This window comes from Erpetoichthys calabaricus, chromosome 2, assembly GCF_900747795.2.
Source record: "Erpetoichthys calabaricus chromosome 2, fErpCal1.3, whole genome shotgun sequence".
NCBI lineage: Eukaryota > Metazoa > Chordata > Cladistia > Polypteriformes > Polypteridae > Erpetoichthys > Erpetoichthys calabaricus.
Genome location: NC_041395.2, coordinates 126886502 through 126908833, shown reverse-complemented (window position 1 = coordinate 126908833; position 22332 = coordinate 126886502). Strand labels below are relative to the sequence as shown.

The 22332-nt window shown below is 37.0% G+C and overlaps 1 protein-coding gene across 3 annotated transcripts in view; it reads right to left on the bottom strand.

The window, feature by feature from the left end:
- The window catches only part of serpini1 (serpin peptidase inhibitor, clade I (neuroserpin), member 1), a 39611-nt gene extending 17377 nt beyond the window's left edge, over positions 1 to 22234 (bottom strand). The window contains exons 1-4 of one of the 3 annotated variants that reach the window (XM_028794481.2): positions 22139 to 22234; positions 14027 to 14292; positions 8096 to 8326; positions 7079 to 7273 (exon numbers count right to left, since the gene is read on the bottom strand). In XM_028794481.2, coding sequence (XP_028650314.1) covers positions 7079 to 7273; positions 8096 to 8326; positions 14027 to 14279 — 679 coding nt within the window. In that variant the 5' untranslated portion in view covers positions 14280 to 14292; positions 22139 to 22234. Of the gene's footprint in view, positions 1 to 7078; positions 7274 to 8095; positions 8327 to 14026; positions 14293 to 19115; positions 19135 to 22117 lie in introns of those variants that run through there. The other 2 variants (XM_051923596.1, XM_051923597.1) reach the window with 2 other exon arrangements.
- Between the last annotated feature and the right edge of the window lie 98 nt (positions 22235 to 22332).

Genomic DNA, 22332 nt, shown 5'->3' with positions numbered 1-22332 from the left:
AATGGTCTTTGCTTCTTCACATGAAACAATGAAATGAAAATGCTATGTCATTAAGATGATTTTGGAATAATGCTTCATATTTTAAAACTTTTATGTGTGTGCTCCTTGCTGAAATGTTAGATGTTTAACAGTTAATCATATTCTATATTAATTTTCAAAATGATACATGTATTTTCTACCCTTTTTTGTATTCTTAACTCCTGACACATCTTGCACTAGAAACAAATATTTAAGCCTCTTTAACATACAAAGGTAGGGAAATTTCCAGGTTAACCCTTGTCAAGCATGTGCATCTGTAAACCACTCACTGGGCACATCAGAGATATGTAATACCTCTTCAGGTCAAGACGGGTGCTTATGCTAAAATTCTCCTCTATTGTTCCCACCGCAGCACAGGAAAGACATCCAGTCAGGGCAACTGACTCCGCCCCTGCCAGACCCCGAGCTATAAATCCCGCTGCTGATGGAAGAAGGTGTTCAGTCTTGCACCAAACCCAAGACAGAACAGAGTTCCTTCCTGAGAACTTTCCAGTTACATAGCCTGACAGCAAAATTCTTTTGAAGCTTTTCTATTGGCAGGCATAGTCACCCTAGGTTTTTTTTGTTTTAAACTGAATACTTTGTTGGATGTTAATGGGGATGACCAGTCTGGCACCAACAGTTTCCAGTGGCAACTTGTGGTTCCTTCACTCGACCACACCCTCCAAGGAATAACATGGGATCTTCTCGTTCACACATAACTGAATATCCTGAGAAGTTCCAAGGCAGACAAACATTTTTGTTCATTTTTCTACCCAACATTGCTTGCATACAGAACACTATTTAAACTATCCAAACCAATTCTGAAAGAGGCAGGGGTGTGATCAGAAAGAGCTGCTTCAGCCCTGTAGGACTGTTTTGACCACATGGACTAAGCCATGTTTAAAGCAGCTATCACCTATGACCACCAGATCAACTTAGAGGAGTATGCATCATCAGTCACTTGCTACATTGACATTTGTATAGATGATGACACTGTCTGAAAGACCAGCAGAGTATTTGCAAATGTGAAACTTTGGGTGACGTTAAAGTTATGTCCACTGTTAAAATCCTGTAATGCTGCCTTTAAATCAGGTGACAAGGTAGACCTCAGGACAATGTGGGAAAAGCAATCTTGGGGCATCAAAGACAAGGTGTATGTAGTGGTGATGCCTCCCTTCCAGCTGTTCCAAATAATATGTGCATGAGGTTTGATACCCTGAGTGGCATTCTTGCGAGGAACAGGTACTTTGTTTATCCACTGCTGACATTAGAAGAACTTTGTTAAATGTTAATCCACGCAAAGCTACTGGACCAAACAACATACCTGGCCAAGTGCTCAGGGAATGTGCAAACAAGCTGATGGATATCTTTACAGACATCTCCAACGTTTCTTTGAGGCAGGTAGTCATTCCCAAATGCTTCAAAACTACCACCACTATACCCATGCCAAAGAAGTCCTCTGTCTCTTGCCTCAATGACTATCACCCAATAGCACTCACACCTGTCATCATGAAGTGCTCTGAGTGGATAATCTTGGGCCTCTTGCAAGCCAGACTTACCACATGACATGACCTTCTCCAGTTTGCCTATCACCTGAATCATTCCACTGAAGAGGCTGTATCACCTACTCTTCATTTGGCCCTGTCCCATCTAGTCAAAAGAGACACTTATGCTAGAATGCTTTTCATTTACTTTAGTTTCAGTTTAAACACCATCATCCCTCAGAAGCTCTGCTAGGCTAAACACTTCCCTATGCAACTCATTCCTGGACTTCCTGACAGAGACCCCCCAGACAATTCGCATTTGAAACACCATCTTCAGTACCATCATGCTGAGCACTTAACCCAGTTCCGTATACTCTGCTGACTCATGACTGTGCGGCTGCATACAACTCTAACACCATCATTAAGTTTAGACATTGAGACAATGGTGGTGAGTTTCATCGGCTGTGGGGATGAGTCAGTTTACAGAGTGGAAAATTGGTGGACTGGTGTAAGTGCAAAAATCTGTCTCTTACCGTTAACAAGATGAAAGACATAATTATTAACTTCAGGAAGGTCCATGCTGTCCATATGCCACTGTGCATCGATGGCTCTGATGTAGAATTGGTCAAGAGCATGAAATTCCCTAGTGTTCACCTGGCAGTTGTCCTTACTTGGTCAATTAGCACCACTTCTATAACCAAGAAGGTGCAACATTGTCTCCACTTCCTTTGGTAGCTGATGAAAGCAAGCCTACCTCCCCTTATTCTCACCACATTCTAAAGTGACAACATTGAGAGCATTCTGACCAGCTGCATCACCGACTGGTTTGGGAACTGCAGTGTCTCTGACTGTAATATCCTTACAAGGAATAGTGCACACAGCAGAAAGATCATTGGGATCTCTCTTTGCTTCATTAAAAACATCTTTATAAAGTAATGCATCCGGATAGATAGATAGATAGATAGATAGATAGATAGATAGATAGATAGATAGATAGATAGACAGACAGACAGACAGACAGACAGACAGACAGACAGACAGACAGACAGACAGACAGACAGACAGACAGACAGACAGACAGACAGATAGATAGATAGATAGATAGATAGATAGATAGATAGATAGATAGATAGATAGATAGATAGATAGATAGATACTTTATTAATCCCAATGGGAAATTCACAAGCAATGTGAATGACGACAACCCCACCCCAGCAGTCTCTTTGTCCCATTTCTATCTGGCAGAAGGTACTATAGCATTGCAAATCAGTACCAGTTCTGCCAGATTCTGCAACAGATTCTACCCCATGGCTGTCTGGATTCTGAACTCTGTGCTGCCCCTCTGCCATCAGATTTGCTCCTAGAAATGTATTTATATACTGTGCAATAATTACACTAGTTACAACTGTTGTTTTTAATTATTGTTATTATTATATATTTATTACTATCTATTCACTTATCTATTATATATATTTTTATTCATCTATTTACAGTATAATATAGTATAGTTCTTTATCTGTCTTGCACTTTACCTGTTTTAATGTATACTAGGGGGCTTTGCCCTCTGTTCGCCTTGCTCGCCAACCCAAACCCAACCCCCCCCGGCCTGCGCTACATGCCAGCCACTTCGTGTCTCTGCCGCTCGCATAAGTGGATTTCACTTTCACCAAACAACAAATCTTTAAATCTCGCGGATTCACCTCTTTATTGGGAAGAAACACTACTTTTCCCCTGATGGCAACACGAATTAGACGAAATACAAGTCTCTGACTTAAAGTTTAAATCCGAACAATATATTCGATCTCTTTTCGCTGTTCCGTTATTTCACCGAGTAAAAATTTCCAATTGTTTTTTGCTGATGTGATCTTTACTATAATTTTTTTCAGACTTTCCAATTTTAGTACTTTCATAATCTCTAACCTGCTCTGCATGTGTATCGCTTTTGAATTCTTTATGACGTTGTACTTTGTCATCTACTCTTTTTCTTTTATTTCTCTTGGTACAAAGTCTCATCTCGCGGGACGTGAAAGCATCTCTCTGAAAAAGTCACGTCTCGTCCCAGGATTTTTTTATTATAATAGAGAGATGTTTCACCATGATCCTAGTGACTGTTACTTAATGCCACTGTATGCTGCAATACTGTATATGGATTGTAAGACAATAAAGCCACTTGACTTTTTTTAATCATCATTTGTCATTACTGCGTTACTTTTGCCACTGCCATTTTGTGGGTGTGTTACAATGTATGACGTTAAACTGCATCCGGCCCTGCAACTTGCAGGGAAATCATGGGGGTTTGGTGGCAGGATTGGCACTCCAGCCACTGTAAAAAAAAACTTCACAAAGCTCCGAGACTACAGCAAGGACTCCTTTTTGCTCTCCGCGGGCGTAGCTCTGCTGCAGCTGCCCATAGGAAGGCTGCTCACATCATGAAGGGGATGGGGGAAATCCCTCGGAAGCCCCATCCCTGGAAGAGTCGAAACCGTTGGAGAGCCAATAAGGTCAGGTCTGTTGGGGATCGGAACTGGTGTGGTGCTGAGGCATCGCCCGCTGCACGCACTCGGGTCCCAATTTGAGGTGGCCCATACGGGTAGGCGCATTGAACGTCTTGTCTCTCCGGCAAGATGATCATCTTCTTCTGCTGTCGGTGGAGCTGCGTAAACTCCACATTTCAGTGGCGACACTCTGAGGTGCACAGACCGGGGACTGGTCATATCTCTGTAGGTGGATTCAACTTTTATTGGTCTGGTCGGTCTGATGGCTGTCATACTCGGGGAGTAGCTGTTGCTGTAGCGCATTGGCTTCTTCCGATGGTGTCTGATGTCATTCCTTTCAACGAGCGTATTATGAGACTCAGATTACGGCACTCTCTGGGTGCCTTGTCTGTTGTCTCAGTGTATGCTCCAACCGCGATGAGTGATGTCTCAGCGAGGGAGACATTTTATTCGCAGCTTTGCTCGGAGGTTGATGGGTGCCCATGAGGTGACACTCCTCTGGTCATGGGTGACTTCAATGCAGCCACTGGCACTGACAGGGCTGGCTATGAGGATTGTCTCGGTCCCCATGTGTCTGGTGACCATGGTGAAAGTGGCTCCATGTTCCTTGACTTTACAAAAGGGCAGGGGCTGCGAATCGCTGGATCCCGGCTCCAGCTCCCTGAACAGCATCGTTGGACTTGGTACTCCAATACTGGTGGTGTGGTGAAGAAGATCGATCACATCCTCTTGGGCAGATGCTGGAGGCTCTTGCAAAACTGCAGGGTCTACAGAAGTGCCCAGTTTGTGAATTCTGAAAACAGACTTGTTGTTGCTACTCTTAGGATCCAGCTTAGGTCCAGTAGGTTACCACTTACTAGGAAAATGAGCCTGGATTTGGCCAGACTCCAAGACCAGGCTGTTTCTAATGAGTTTGCACGCAGTTTGTGTGAGGAATTTTCAGATTTGGGACTGCCAATCCTAATGTGATGTGGGAGACCTTCCGTGACAAGACCCTGAAGGTTGTTACCGGTTTTCCCAGAAGGAGGTGTTTCATCTCGCAGGGCTGGATATCATTGAGAGGAGTCGTAGCGCACGGCTCAATGGCAACTCTGGTCTGTACCGGGAACTGAGAGGGATGGCTGCGAGGGCTCTGAGGGCAGATAAAGAGGCGCTTGTTAGAGGAATCTGTGAGCAAGTGACACACCATCTGTGGTCTAGTGACCCACGTCCTGCTTACAGATGAATCGAAGCATTATGCACATCTGAATCTGTTCCTCGGAGAGTCACAGTCAGGGCAGCTGATGGAACGGTCCTTACGGATAACACTGCAGTTGTGACCTGCTGGGCTGGCTACTTTGAGCAGTTGTTCAAAGCTGATCCTCCGGCTAGGACGTTGGATATTTCTGGGTCCGCGGTTCTTGAGGCTGATCCTCCAATTAGCTGTGAACCACCCAATCTCATGAAGATTGCACTGGTGGTGAACCAGCTAAGGGTGGAAGGCTGCAGGGATCTGTGGTATCCGGGGTGAACTTCTCCAGGCTGGTGGTAAGGCTGTCCTCCTGGCATTGCAAGCAATCTTTGCTTTCATTTGGGAGACTGGCATCATCCCAAATGACTGGAAAACGGGACTTGCCGTCCCTATCTGGAATGGGAAGGGTGATCGCCTGGATTGCAGCAACTACAGGAGGATAACCATGCTCTCGGTGCCGGGTAAGGTCTTTGCTAAGGTCGTCCTCAATAGGATCCATGATCACTTGCTTACCTACCAGCGACCGGAATAGTCTGGTTTTACGCCTAAGAAGTCTACCATCGACCGCATCCTGGCACTGAGGGTTCACATGGAGCGCAAACGTGAATTTCAGCAGAGTTTCTTTGCAGCCTTTGTCGATATTCGCAAAGCGTTCAACTCAGTTGATCAAGCTGCCCTGTGGGACATCCTGAGGATTCGTGGGATCCCCTCGAGGTTGCTGGATATCATGGCTGGCCTGTACACTGGTACTGTGAGTGCTGTGCAGAGTGGAGGCAGAACCTCTGCGTTTTTCCCAGTTGATTCTGGGGTTCGCCAGGGGTGTGTTCTTGCTCCTACTCTGTTCAATACTTGTATGGACTGGGTGTTGGGCAAGGTCGTGTGGTCCAGCGGTTGTGGGGCATCTGTTGGTGAAGAAAGGTTCATGGATCTTGACTTTGCTGACGATGCTGTGATCTTCGCAAAGTCCAGTACCAGTGCAAGCTCCCCAACTTGACTTGAATTGTTACAGTGAAACTACACTACATTAATAGGGATGCAGTTTCCAGAAGACATGCTGTGTGACGTAACACATTATGCTTTATAAGCCAGGCTATTTGTTTTGTAACAGCTAAGACTGTGGAAATTCTCTAAAAGACATACTTATGCTATCTGTATTCTTTACTCACATTTTTGACTTTTGAATAGGGCTTTTGAATGTGATGTTTGGTTCACAAATTGGTTTTGACATTTGATCTATTGATTCTCTGGTTTTGCTCTTTGCTAGTCTTTTGATACACATTCATCTCCTGTTCTGTTTTTACCAGCATGCATGGCATACCATCATTGCTACCTTTGGCAAAATACTGTACTCTTGACTATGATTCTGAACTTGAACTAGGATATCACTTGTAAACTACTTCTGTTTATACATTCTTGGTAAAGGATTACAAATAGATTTTTGGAATTCTTACTATTAAAAAATATATATGTCTCATTTAACTGGTTGGTACATTATAAAAAATTGTCATATATTATAAACCCAAAGAAATATTTATAGGGTAATGTCATTTTAATCAGTATCAGTATTAAAACAATGATTTGGATTGTGAATCACTATGACTAGAGTTAAAAATACATTAATATTACATACATAAATAAAGAGATACTAATACTCTAATAAGCTGATCCATTATTAACAAACACTTTGTCCTATTGAGGATTGCAGGGGCCAGAACCTATTTGAGCAACATTAAGTTCAAGGCAGGACCCGGCCCTAGAGAAGAAACCAGTTCATTTAAAAATTATAGTTATTATTTCACAGTTTCTTACATTTATGTTGTACAAATATTGTTGTGAGGCATACTAACCATAGTAAAAATCTCCTTGTTGGTACATCATTAGAATCTGCACTTCATTGCCATCATCTTTGGTGAATGAAAATGTACGAGTATGTTCTGGACGAAACTGGTTCTTCCAATTTCCTCGGAAATAAATGGCATTGATCACTGCCAGTCGAGTATCTTGATCAAAATCTTCACTTGAAAGCAGATTATTTATTTTATCTGAAGAGAATCAACACAGAAATGTAAAATCTATACCACCAGCTAAATTAGAACAGATTTCTGTTTTTTTTTTCTAAGAACCTTTCTAATATATCCAATACACTGCATATTTTATTACATTGACTTATTTTGCTAATGATAACCACAATATACCTATTAAAGAATTTTTCTATATACTTCACAACCAGTTGCTAATATGACATTATTAGGTATAAAATGTTAAAAACATTATATTTGATTCAAAAATCATTGTGTTCGAAACAAAATTCTCCTTGATTTATCCACTACTCTTTTTTTAGAAGACTAAGGCAATACATTTTCAGGTATAAAACATATATAAGGTTTACAAAATTACAGGCTTGTGGAGCAACTGACTTTTATTTATATTTTTATTAATGTCGTTAAATGTTTCGGTGCGATACAACTGTTAGATTATAAACAAAAACTCTCAAATGAACACATTCTTTTTAAGGATGATGCACAGTGTGCATTTAATATAACTTGGCTTCACAGGCTTCTGTCCACTGATGGCCAAATCAAGGGAGAAAGTAATTCTTGGACAGTCAACTTCCCAGTTTTCATGACTAAAGATTTCTGACTACACGTTATATGCTCAAAATACTATAAAACTGATAAAGTTTGAAGTATTCAAATAGTGCACAGAGAGTTTAATATATTCCCAATAGACATGCTGTTTCATTTTACAAAACTATATATATTTTTTTGTTTATTTATTATATAACATACTAAATTAATGCTAACCAACATACTGTCTGGTGTGACAAAGTATCTGAATGAAAATTAATAAAAAGGTGAACTCACTTTCAGTATGGTTTTCCACCCACTTGTTTATGTGTTCAGCCACAGCTGCAGACTGCTGAAAGTCCACATTTTCAATATCAGTGTGAAAGTATTTCTTCATTAGTTGCAGGACCTTCTCACTGAAGTGGATACCAGTTTGAAGAAAAAGAGAGTTGGCCAATTTAACAACACACTGGCTTTCATCAGCCGTTATAGCCTGGGTGAGATTTCTTAAAAACTGGAATTCATCTCCTGTATTAAAGGAAAGCATTCCTTGGTTACCCAAATCAAAGGGATTAGGGGCATTCATAAAGGTCCAAATTTTTTTTTACATTTTTACACTTTTTATTCTACTTCCATAAGGCACAGCACTGGTTTTCCGTGGCTGAAGGTTTTGGTTCCAACCAGTTAAACATTTTATCCTAAATGAGTTCATTGCTTAAATAGGGTTATTTTTTCTTCTTTTTATTGTACATTCAAAATAGCTATTTTAGTGTCAGACCCATTAGAGTGGTCATTAGTAAATAGTGGCTTAAATAACCAGAACCAGAATGAAAATTATGATGATGATAAAATTTAAAACCAGGGTAAAAAACAGTGAAATAACAGCTTGCTTAATTAAGGTAGGAGTTCAATTAGAATATGAAGTTGGTTATGACAAAAACCTGCAGATGATAGGTCTACCAGGACTGAAATTAAAAACCATCAAGGTAGAGACACAATGCTGTAGAAATCCGTAGATATGTTACTAGATGTTAATCGTAAGGAAACCTGGTAGCTTGCAACACTCTTAATACCTGCTAATTTGTGTTTTATATTTTACAATTCTAAACTATAGAAATTAACATTTGCAATAAGTTGGATCACTTAACATGCTTTAGACTCTGACAAAATACATTATTAAAAAAGAATTAAAGATAATCTGTTGTCATTTTTGAACAACAATCTGCATAGGCAGGAATTTGCTGTGTATATCAGCATCAATGTTCACAAAGCAGGAGCCCATCAAAAATTCAAAGTGAAAATAAAAAAAATCATGAATGGAAAGGAAATTTGTCTTTTAGAAAACAGGACTCTTTGAGTTCAGTTTTACTTCATTCTTACAGGTTCTATGCAAATGTTTGGACACCCCAGTCAAATTACACATTTTGTTGACATTTAAAGTAAAAAAAGCCTGAATTACTCCATGAGGTAGAAGTATTGTATAAACAAGAATAATTGTGCCAAATATTTTAACTATTAAAATCCATGCTTAAATTTAAATATTAAAAGTGTAAATATTATTGATTGTAATAGTAATTATAATAGTAATTTGTCTGATAGAGGTCCATAGAGAGCTATGTTCCCAGTAAAGGATGCAAAATCACAAATAACATCATATTCATAATCACTGACATTGAAATAGTCTAAAATGATACCTCACATGCTTATGTGTCATTTGTAACCTCCTGGGCGTGGCTCTTAGAGACGTAGGACCACCAGTAAAAAATCATATACCAAAAGCATTATCATAATCGTGGTCAGCAACCTTGAAATAGCATAAAATTACACTTCACATGCCTTTATTACCGATCCCCATTTCTTTTCTAAATTTTGTGAAAAGGAGTAACTTTGACCCCTTATATCTCATTAGGGTGTGAACTCCCTGTGTTGGTTGATGTGGCTAGCACAAATTCAAGTCCTTCTGATCATTTTTGCTAAATACATATACAGTATTTACTTTCTCTTTATTATAAAGGGTGTAATTTCCTGCACAAAATATGGTCTAAAAATGGCCTAAAAGTATGGATTTTAGGGTCTAGGGGGACAAAAATAGTGTGAAACCCCAAAAATCTCAATGTTTTACATAACTAGATAGGACATCTACTGAGTCAGGGAGTGCTGGACAAAAAAAAACTGAAGCAGAAACATTGGCATTTTAATAAAATGCTAATGTGTAATTACAATTTATCTGATGAAGTGAAAAAATAATAAATAAAGAGCGGATGTAGCATCTGCAAATATCTGGGCACCCTTTCAGTTGTAAAGTCTCGGAATTCTTTATAGTGTGGTGGCTTAGTGACCGGATTCAACAGGGCAGATAACACCATCAAATTTGGCACAGTTCTTCCTTAAGTTCAATAGAGTTATTTTAGCCTAGGAGCCCTGATGGGATTGTACAATAAACAGTATAAAACATAAAATGAATTAATAGGCATGAAATATCACAATTGTTTCAGATCGGCCTAACATAACCATGATGGGAATGTCAATAACTCAGCATGTGATAAAAATAACTTAACCAAATTAAATATACTGTAGTAGATGGTAGTTTAAAACATTACTGCATTTAGAATTTTGACTTTTTCAAAACTGTTTAGTATCAATAAACCAAATACAATAGTAATTTAGTGTCTGTGCTTCATTGCAAGTTTGAGTAATTTAACATGGAGATGAACTGAACCTTTGAAGTGTCCAATGCACACAACTGGGACAAGTGGCGACAAAACAGATGCATATCGTTCCTTTTTGACCAATGTTGACCAGTTCAGGGCTATAGATGCCCTGCCTGTTGAAGTGCATGTCAAACCAGATGAGACCTGTGACAGTCTAGCTGCACACTCTGCTTCATGGTACAAGTCTTGCTATCTAAAGTTTAACAGATCTAAGCCTGAAAATATCTATCAAGCGCCAAGCAATAGATATGCAGAAATGCTTTTTTTGTGAGAAAGACGAAAAGGAAGGTGTTCTGCATGAAGTGTCGACATCTGATGCTGACAAGGATATCCGGACCATGATTAATGAACTCAATGACACCAAGCTTCAGATTAGGATAGTTGGAGGAGATTTAATGGCAATGGAGGCTAAATACCACTTACCATGCTTAGTTGGGTTGAGAAACTGGTATCGCAGCCTTACAAGGAAGGAAGGCAAACCAGAAATGTGAAAACACAGATCAAAAAATGAACAAGTCTAGAGCTTTTGTAGAACTAACAACCTACATTGAAAAATCAGTGGAATCTGGTATATTATTTTTCAAGTTGTCTGAAATTCATTCTCTCTACGTGACTCATCTTGAAGATCTGGGCACACAAAAACTAGTGAACAAGACAAGGTTAAAGGAGCAATTGCTAGAACGCTTCCCAGATGCACAAGATGAGTTTGACGGTAGAAATACAATTACTGCATTGTTTTCAAGGAGAGAATGAGAAAAATGTTGAGGGAGGCCGTGAAGCAACGTGATTTTGACGAAGATGCTGTCATTTTGGCAAACACTGGTTTCACCTTCGTTGGTAGCTTCACAGCAGAATGTCAAGAGACGTCATTGCCGTCTAGCGTGAAGTATCTTGTGTCAACGAAACTGAATGGTCTGAACCTCAAGGATCAGGATAAGCTCGACTCACAGGCATGTCTCACCATTGGCCAGAGTATTGTATTCAATATAAAGAAGCGAACATCTACTACTGGCATGAAGACAAGATATACTTTGGAATGTGGGGCCTGCAGCGAGCTGATCAAATGTTCCTGTAAAGGCGACTGCACCAGATACAAATGCAGTAATGCAAATCTGGACTACTCACCACTGTGTAAATGCATGTGCAACAAATAAGAATTAATCTGAAAACTATTTCATAGTGATGTAATAATTTGTGATTGACATGATGACTGTCAAAGACTGTTAAGTTTCGAGTTTCACGTATCTACATCTGGATTTTATAGTGCACGGACGGTAATTTTTGGGTCATTATGACAACAATTTTCATTGCTATTGGAAAATCTGCAGTTTTGTGATTTTTTTCAAGTATTTATGAATAACTTGGTGATTCTGTCAAAGACTTTAAAGTGTCAAAGTCTGGTTCTTTTAGTGCACGTACGGTCATTTTTGGTCATTTTCGCTACAATTTTCATTGATATCAGTATATATGCAGTTTTGTGTTTTTTTCAAGCAATTTTTTTGGGCTCCTAGGCTAAAATTCTTTCATAGACCCTAATGATAAGCCATGCAAAATTTGGTGCTTTTATCCGCTCTGTAATGGTAATCTCACTAAGCCACCACACTATTAGTCTGATTCTGGCTTATCTCATTAGGTGTTAGTCAAAAATTATTATCAGCTGGTGACAATTCTAAAGCGTAATAAATATGACTCTTCAAATATTGTGCAACACTCAGCAACCACTGGCACTTCTAAGCAACTGACTGATGATCTGAAAATTCAACTAATTGATGCCTCAATGCAGGGGAAGGGATAAAAAAACATCCAGATAACAATATTCAGTGCTTCCAGATAACAATATTCAGTCCAAAAAGTCATTACCAATTGCCTTTTAAAGGGAGCCATGGAGGTCAAGACAAGATCTGAAATACCAAAAAAAAAATGACAGAACACCATATATACAATGCAGGATCTCAAAATTAAAACCCCCATATGACTACAAGCAACCAGAGAAGCAGTGATCCAGTACTCTGCATTACTTACACAGATGTGGCCTTCATGGAAAAAAGTCAAATGGAAACCTTACCAGCAATCCCATAACAGAAAACAATGTGGCTTAAGTATGCAAAACAACTTCTGAATAAGACAGAGGCATTTTGGAATTAAGTGCTGTAGACAAATGAAGGTAAAATCAAACTCTTTGGCCAAACAATACAAAGTTTATTTGGAGAAATTATTTGCAGGATTTGAAGAACACCTTGCCAACTATTAAATAAGGGGGTGGACCTATTCTTTGGGGTTGTGTGGCAGTTCTTTGCACAGGAAACATTGTGCAAGTACAGGGAAAAATACATTTCATTATTATAAATATCAATAAATCTTTGAGAAGAATGTCAGACAGTCAGTCATGAAACTGAAGCTGAAAAAATGAATGATTCTACTACAAGACTGTACTCCAAAACACACTCTGAATTCTAGTATGAAGTACCTCTGGAAACACAAGGTGATGGTTTTAGAATAGCCTTGCAGACCCCAGAGTTGAACATCATTGAAAATTTGTGGGTTGATCTTAAACATATTGGAAATGTCAAGAACACCTCAATAATGTCTCACACAGCTGGAAATATTGTTCAAGGTAGAAATTTGGAAAAATGTCCAAAAAAAGAATTAAAAAAATTCATAGCTGGCTAAAAAATGTCATTTTTGCCAATGGGGAGTTGCTAAAAACTTTTGCAAATGCCAAATTTACTCTTATTTTTACATTATGTACAATAATTCATCAAATGAAGTGTAACTGTACATTAACATTTTCATTATTTTAGTTTGTTTGCTGGTGGCAGTTTAGTTATAATTATTTTACCTCAAATGACAACAAAACATGTAAATTGGCAAAGGGAATCCAAACTTTGGCATGGAACTGTAAATGAAACACATCCTTTTAGGCAGGCTCAGAGTATTATGTACATTAGCAAAATAACATACAATTAAACCAACAGTACACATCTATCCTGGGTGAATTGGCTGCACAGTAAACCAACCATCACCCACTCCTTCTATTTGTTTATAAACATATGAACTTGTACTAAGTGCAAAACTAAGGGGGATATATGGCTTTTGCAGCTGCTGCACCTCATCTGTGGAATTCTTTACCTAATTATATTAAGAAGTCAACCTCAACTGAACTGTTTAAAACTAGACTGAAGACGCATTTCTATTCTCTAGCTTTCCGTGGCCTTCAGTGATACTGATGGCTCCTTCCTCATAGTCATTTGTTTCTCAGTTTACTGCTGGTTTGTATTGTGTTTTATTGTATTTTCCTCTATTTATGTTTATTGTATATTTTATTGTACAGCACTTTGGCTACAGCATTACTGATGTTGTTTTAAATGTGCTTTATAAATAAACTGACATTGACAAATATTTTCAATATTATTTTGTGACTCATTCCCACACAGTAACATTATGTTCTGAAAATTAGCAAAAATACTCTGTCAATTACTGGGATTTCATATTTCATATATTCATAAAGTAGACTCACCACTCTTCAAACTCTCATAGCCCATGGCATGTCGTATTTCCTTTAAAGCTGTGCCATGAGTTCCAAGCTCAACCATTCCCAAGGCCAGTGCTATACTTAAAGGGGAATAGATTATATTTTCCTCATTTTCAGAGAGGCGCAAATGATGATATACGTTCACAGAAAATTCTGCTACAGGGCTGCTGTCCTGGGAGTATGTAATGACAAATGACACTTGACACAAAATAAGTGGTAATATTCCAAGCAAAACCATGGTTGGTAAAAACCTGTAACAAGGGAAGAAAAATTAGAGAGTTACAGTATTTTAATTCTATAAAATACCATAGTACATTTTATATGATTAATCAACTATCTCTATTAAAACAAAAATGAATCTATAAAAAGATGTGCCATCTTCAGATGGATCCAGGACTGGGAAGACCTCTACAAGATATTGTATTTTAAAATAAAAAACTACTCTAGCAGTGCTGCAGTAGTTTCATCATTTTAAATAAAAAAATGATGCTACAAAATAAATCAAATACATACATCTAAGCATAAGTATTTAGTTAATCCTAAACCCCTAATTAGTTCAAAAAAGGCTAAATAATTTAAAAAAATAGTATTTTCTTAATAAAATAACACAAGGAGGATGTAAATGGGAATGTAAAACCCACCGGGTCTAGGTAATACAAGCCTGACTCTATGGTGGTGAACTTTACACACTTGCATACCTTTAAACACCAAAATACATTTCTCTATCACACATTGTTATCTCTTTCTTTCTCTCTCTCTCTCTTCAACTCATCTTCCAAATCCAAATTCATCAGCCGACTATCTGGAAGGAGCTTTTAATCCCTGGCCAGTAACTACTTCTGGTTTGATCCTGGAGGTAACTTGCGCAATCAGGACTACCCCGTAAAACTACTGGAAACAAACAGCTAGCATTCCATCTAGTGGCCCAGGAATCACTGCATTCATGGACCCCTGGTCTTTTTTAAAGAACATGCTGCTAGTCCATTATATTGGGTGGAAAAGAGATACAGTATGTACAGCATACAACAGCATCATGCTGACAACTACTATAGCAGCAGAATTCTTGCTTCTTGAGGTAACAAGAAGCCTGGTGAATTAAATTAAGTGTGGTTTTATTCCAAGCATAGAAAAACTTAACATCTCGTGCACTATACACATAATTATACTGGTTCATTTGTAATATGATTTATTCTTTATAGATATATAGGGTCATTATGGGGATTGTGAAAGAGAGGTGAAAAAGAGAGTGCAGGCTGGGTGGAATGGGTGGAGAAGAGTGTCAGGAGTAATTTGTGACAGATGGGTATCAGCAAGAGTGAAAGGGAAGGTCTACAGGATGGTAGTGAGACCAGCTATGTTATATGGGTTGGAGATGGTGGCACTGACCAGAAAGCAGGAGACAGAGCTGGAGGTAGCAGAGTTAAAGATGCTAAGATTTGCACTGGGTGTGACGAGGATGGATAAAATTAGAAATGAGTACATTAGAAGGTCAGCTCAAGATGGACGGTTGGGAGACAAAGTCAGAGAGGCGAGATTGCGTTGGTTTGGACATGTGCAGAGGAGAGACGCTGGGTATATTGGGAGACGGATGCTAAGGATAGAGCTGCCAGGGAAGAGGAAAAGAGGAAGGCCTAAGCGAAGGTTTATTGATGTGGTGAGAGAGGACATGCAGGTGATGGGTGTAACAGAACAAGATGCAGAGGACAGAAAGATATGGAAGAAGATGATCCGCTGTGGTAACCCCTAACAGGAGCAGCCGAAAGAAGAAGAAGATAGGGTCATTATTATCATGTGAACAGACTGAAGTGAAATTATTACCTCTTATGTGCTAATCACATATTGCCACTCTCCTGCACCATGATTAATGAGTATAACTACCTTAACTCAAAACATTTGCCCTCCTTACCTTAAATAACTACCTTACCTCAAAACTTCAGTAATTTTTTTTTATTTTGTTAATACTTCAAAAACTACTTCCCCTGTCTTTTGTTGTTTTGTCCACAAGTTAGGTTACATATGCTGAATAAATGCCTTCTCAACTTATATTTTGACTGCCACCTTAAGGTTGGCTTAAACTAACATGATTATTTTAGCATAAATCCACAGTCTCAAATATGTAACACTAAATCGTCAATGCTTAGGATGTTTTTATTTACTTAACACAGCCAACAATTCCCTTAAAAAAGAGGACAACATTCACCCCATTGAGATATATTTAGACTGAAAAATCCTGCTATACTAGCTATATCAATGCCTTTGTAAATTCTGATATAGATTAGATTAATTGTCTTCTCTATTTAAGATTTCTTGATTCCTTGGCTTTAAAGTCTATGCAATATCCTTATTTCCAAGGAAACCTCAGCTTTGTTTACTATTAGCCTTTGTATTTCTGTACTGTGCCTGTAGAAAGAGACTATGCTTGCTTGATTCAGTTTTTGAAAGATATATTATATCTTTTACATAAGCTGCCTCAAAAATTGTATTTATGTGTTGATTTTTTGTATTTTTTTAATTGATAGTGGCTAGAATGTCTATGTATGAATGTTTTTCATCAATGTTCTCAGTAACCAAACTTAAAACAGTAAATCAAAAATATAGCCACATGTCTTTACTCAACAATCATTTTATTTTATAAAGCAGGTTTCTGTGGTGAAACATCATTCCAGGACCCCTTATAATTGAAAGAACATAGTATAATTGTTTACACATATTTTTTTTTTCTCACTTTAATCACAGGCAGGGCAAATGACTTGCTCAGAGTCATGTAACAAATCGGAAACAAAAATTTAATCAACAACCCAGGAATATAAACATTAATATCGTTGCCACTAGGACATACTACCAGCAAAGTTTTCAGTAATCATAATATCTGTAACCTAAGGCCTTTTCGATAGCTTTCAAAAGAGTAAAAGCCGTCTAAGCACATTTTAATAGAGACAATGAGCTTATGTTTTTGCAGTTTCTAAACCAGCCAATATGACTATTACTTTTGGGTCATATGTGCAAACATAAGCCATTACCGTTGAACAATACTGTGATTAAAATAAAATGGCTAAATAACACAATATTTCAAAATCATGATATGATATGTGTCAAACAGCAAGCCACCTCAACTTCCGTTAGCTTTCTATAACTTAACATCATTCATTTGTAATGAAACAAAATTTACAGACGTAAACATACAAACACACATACACAACAAAACAAAGATTACAAAGTTTCCAACATAAATAAAAATGTTTACATTTCTTATTTATATGTAAGCATACATTAATACCAATTTTTTTAAAAATCACCTGTGGTCACACTCAATTTTTTTTATTTCAGATTCTTATTCACTGGTTATGCGTAGCAGAATATACAGTATATATTTTTGTTTGTTACCAACAAAGAATGATATAGTCATTACCTCCACTGTCTTCTTGTGAGCTCCTTAAGTATGTGAATTTCCCCTTGGGGATTAATAAAGTATCTATCTATCTATCTATCTATCTATCTATCTATCTATCTATCTAAAAGTTGTCATTTTGCTTGGCTTTTCTCTCTATCTATCTAATAAATATTTAGTTATAATTTGAACATTTTTAGAAACATTTCTGATCTGCTATTAATTATGTGTGACTGTATGAGTGAATATGTAATATAAATCTAAACTGTAACTGGGATAAATTTCTGTAGCTGTGTGATTGGAATCTTGGTACTCTTTTGGAATCATTTATTTATTTTTCACAGCTAAGCACTTCTTACTTATGAGTACAGTTCTTTTGCTATAGGATTTACTTACTAAAATTTCAACAAATTATAAGTATACTTGTTGCACTTTATTATAATAGTGTATAGTGCATTCAATTTTTAATTCTGTAATGCTAAATATATTCAGATGAAGAAATAAAGGTTTGCCATTATGGCACCCTAATTTTATGCACTTGCATGCTTGTTGACAATGAATAAAGCAGAATACTGCCATGTAGAAGTTTCACAAAAAGCTAAACTTGCAATAAAAGTCGTGCAGACTGTTGTAGAGTCTGCACCCTTCAAGCATGTGGATAACCCCTAATAACTACAGACAAAAGTATGAGTATTTGTTTGTAACAGCAGAGAAAAATCAAGATGTTTAATACAAGATAAATACATCTGGGATGGCATGGCTGTATAATGAATATAGATTACATTCTGCAACACTTATAACTAGGCATGATTACTAGTTGAGGACCTTCTGTGTGGATTTCACATATTTCCCCTCTAACCAAGAACTCTTGTCAATGGTTATTGGCTGGGTATGAGTGAAAGAGCAATAGTGTGCCATGTAACCCAAATACGTCTCATCAAGGGCTGGTTCCTGCTTTACCACTCATTCCTGCAAGAATGGTATCTGGCTCCTTAAGATATTGAACAGAAAAAGATGGTAAAGAAAACAAATCAATGTTCAAATGATATATGGTACAAACACAATAGTAACAAAAAACAAGTCTTCTTTAAGTCAGAGGAGCACCTGACTTTCAGCCTCAATTTATTACTGTTATTACTGACCTAGATCATTGATATGAGTAATAGAAATGGCTGAGCAACAGTTTGAATTTAATAATAAGGTTAATGAACTCTCATTTAATTATTTTTTTTCTGCTGTCTTGTTCCAAAAGAATTATAATAATGACTCAATGAGGTTTTAAATCCAGACATGCCCCTCCAAATGTTTTGTATATATTTTTCATGTACCTTCATTATTCCATTTCCTTAGGGGCCATATCATCTGTCAATTTTCTAACCACACTATGCAATTAAGTGTTGTGGGATGTTTGTATAGTTTATTTTAAATTTATTTAAATGGTAAAGCTTAGTGTTGCCAATGAAACTAATGCTAAACTCCTTAAAATATAGAATGAAAACCAAGTCCCACACAAACAAGGGAAGAACGTGCAAATAAGTGCACAGACTGGGATTCATATAGGGAACTCTTGAACTGTATGTAAGACAGCACCCCTAAACATAGCACCACTGTATGGTCATTCTTCAGTGTAATGAGTACATTAAAAACTGACATAAGAATAATTGTATTTGAGTAGCCTTGACTAACCTGTAAAAAGAAACCTGAATCAGTGTTTCCTAATGGAGTCACACCAGTCTGTAGTTCGTTATCTTTGCTGGTGACCACTACCTGTAGAGCATTGTTTTCCTAAACTATTGCTAGCCAAAAATAGGCTGCAGTCAGCTATGGGACAAAAAAGACTCTCTTTCCACATAGAATGCTTTGCCTCAATAATGTTTCTGTCTTAATATTCCTGCAACATCTCGGTTAAGACTATGTGAAATTAAAATGACTAATTAATTTTGCCCTCCTGTTAGCATATACATGACAATCGTATAAGTATTATTGCTCTGCACACTACTTCAAACACTGTGAAAGACTTGTTTTTTTACACACAGAGTCACATGTTTACTGGGCCAGAAATGAAGTGCCATCACTTATTGACAGTGTTCTACTTGGCTTACAAACTTCAACTAATATATCAAAGAAGCTAGCATAAACAGGTAGCATGCACAGCATAAAATAATGGAAAAAATAAAAATCAAACCGGAATATAAAAAAGCAGCAAAAGAGCAAACAGTATCACAGTAATATCCTTCATATTCTTCTATTTATATAACTATGTAAATATTTTGTATGTTTAATGTAATCAAAGTAAAACTAACATGCTCTTCACAGTTTTTTCTTGTAGTGGAAATGCACAAAGAATCTCAGGCGTATTCCACAAAGTTGCATTAATCTCTGGCTCATGTCAAGTATGCAAATGTCCATTATGTTTAATGTAATCAAAGTATAAGTAAAATGTCCTTTAGTTTGGAAAAACATCAGGAAGCAGGATGTGAGCCTTGTTCCTATAAAGTGACATTTAAGAATCCACCAGCTTGCCTAATTATAGTGACATCCTGATAGTCCTCATTTTCAACCAATCACCATTGTGTTTGATTTTTTTCTTTTTGCAAGCTCAATCCAATAATGTTTACACCTTGGGTTTATGAAAGTGCTAATGCAGCTTTGATATTTCCAATAATGATACAATACTTCAGGGTGAACATGAACTGAACACATCCACTTTTCGTCTCATTCTGACAAACAAGGCTGACGTGTGGAGTGAGACCACCAGACGATTGAATTAGGCTGGACATTGGTCTGGGTGGCATTTTCGTAAAACATTTTGCATGAATAAATAATAAAAAAATTAAATTTAAGTATATTTAAGAGTTACATATATATCAAGCTTCTAATGTATATCTGACTTTAAAAACTGTAAAAAATATTTTCATTTTATAAGTTTTAAATGTTCCAGATGTTTAATTTGCACCATTGTTAACAGATACTGGCATTTGATTTCCTGACTGCTCACATATTACATTTTGTATATATTGACAGACATTTTGCCAAATTTAGTTAATTCTGGAATGTTATTAAGGTGTCAGTCACATATACAATTGAAATCTGTGTGTTTATTTAGCAATGGCAGGTGTGTTTAGGCTAGCATGATACAGTTTGAAAATGCCAAGGTATATAAAGAATGACAGGCAGTGAAGACTATACATTTGTACTGTTTTTACCATCTACTTTATGTGTTTTGTTGATTTTAAGCTAATTCATTCTAAGTATTTTTTTCACAAAAGTTATATTATTTATTAATTAGTTTACCAGTTGTTTCAAGGATATACTCTATATTGTGGTAGAATTGTATAATAAATTATATCCACTCATGCCTAGTAAGGATATAAATGAGGGATGGGGTAAAAATGCGCCTTGCTTAAGACATTACTTAATGTGCTGGCCGGCCCTTCTGACAACCTCAATGTACTGTTGTTCATGAGCAAAATAGAAATGCAAACCAGACCATGCTGACCTCCTCATCTGAATTTATAGTTTATAGGGTCATTACTACCATGTGGACAGAATGCACTGAAATTCTTAATTGCACATACTAATCAACACACATTGCAGCTCTCTGGCACCATGATTATTGAGTATAGCTACACTACCTCACTTCTTCTGTCTTCCTAACCTGAAAAAAATATCATTATCAAACCTACCATTAATTTAAAAATTCAATATATTTTTCTCCATTACCATAAAATTACATTGGGTTCAACACAAACATGTCAAAATGCAAGGCTTCTACAGCAGCAACTCTGGATTTATCCTGGTCTAGTAGTGGATCCCACAAGGAAACACAGCACACTTGGTCATAAGCTTTCTAAGTCTATAAAACATATGAACTGTATATAGGAATAGGAAGTGCAATTTAATATAATTTATTGCATAGTATGATTAATTCTTAAGTAAGTTTAGGAGATAATTAGCACCATTACTTTATTTCCTATATGTAACTGCTTTATTATATTCCTCTATTTACTTTATGGAAATAAAGATGTTCAAAGTTCAATAATGTGGTAGTTATTATTAACATGAATAAATGTGAATTTTCTAATGATTTATAAAATTAAAACGTAACTAAGTAATTTAAGTTAACAAAACAACAGTTTTACAGTTTTTCTTTGAGGTTATATTTGTTGTAATAGGTAGGGCCAAATACACAAAAACCACGTATAATCGACATTAATAACATGCATCAGTTACGTTATTTTGGAATATATTTATGCGAAGCCGGTGTGAATATGGACAACACGTTCCGTTTTCATTTAAATACAAAGATACAGTTTCTTTAACGTTAAGATAACAAATAAATAAAAAAGTTAAATCGAATCCACAAGGATCACATTGTCGTGCACATGTCAATCACTTGACGCGTTTCTTGTGCATTTCTTAACAATAGGTAACGTGCATGACTGAAACAACCAGTAGAATAATGAACAATATTCAATAAAATGAACAGATTTGCATTTTAATTATTTATTAAAATCTACACAAAGAGACTGCTGTTCAGCGAAGGTGTTTCGATTTTTACTGAAAAATACATATATAAATAATTAACGTGTATGCATAAGCTACAGAATAGGCTGGAATTTGCTTCCCAATTATTGTCTCAACATACACAACAAAAAATATGAATAATAGCATTATCGCCTTTCTACCTATTTAGATGCCCTCCTTACCGAGTAACAATCGCTTGCCAGGGATGCTGTGCTGCGCAAAGCTTCTAACCTCTAAACCTTCCCTACAGTGTACAAGAGACGCCGAAGATTTGCATATATGTTTCATTAAAAATCCCGCCCATCCACTTTTCTATTGGTCCTTTTCGGTGGGGAAAGAACGTCCTAACATCCACTGAAATGTTTTCCCTTTAACA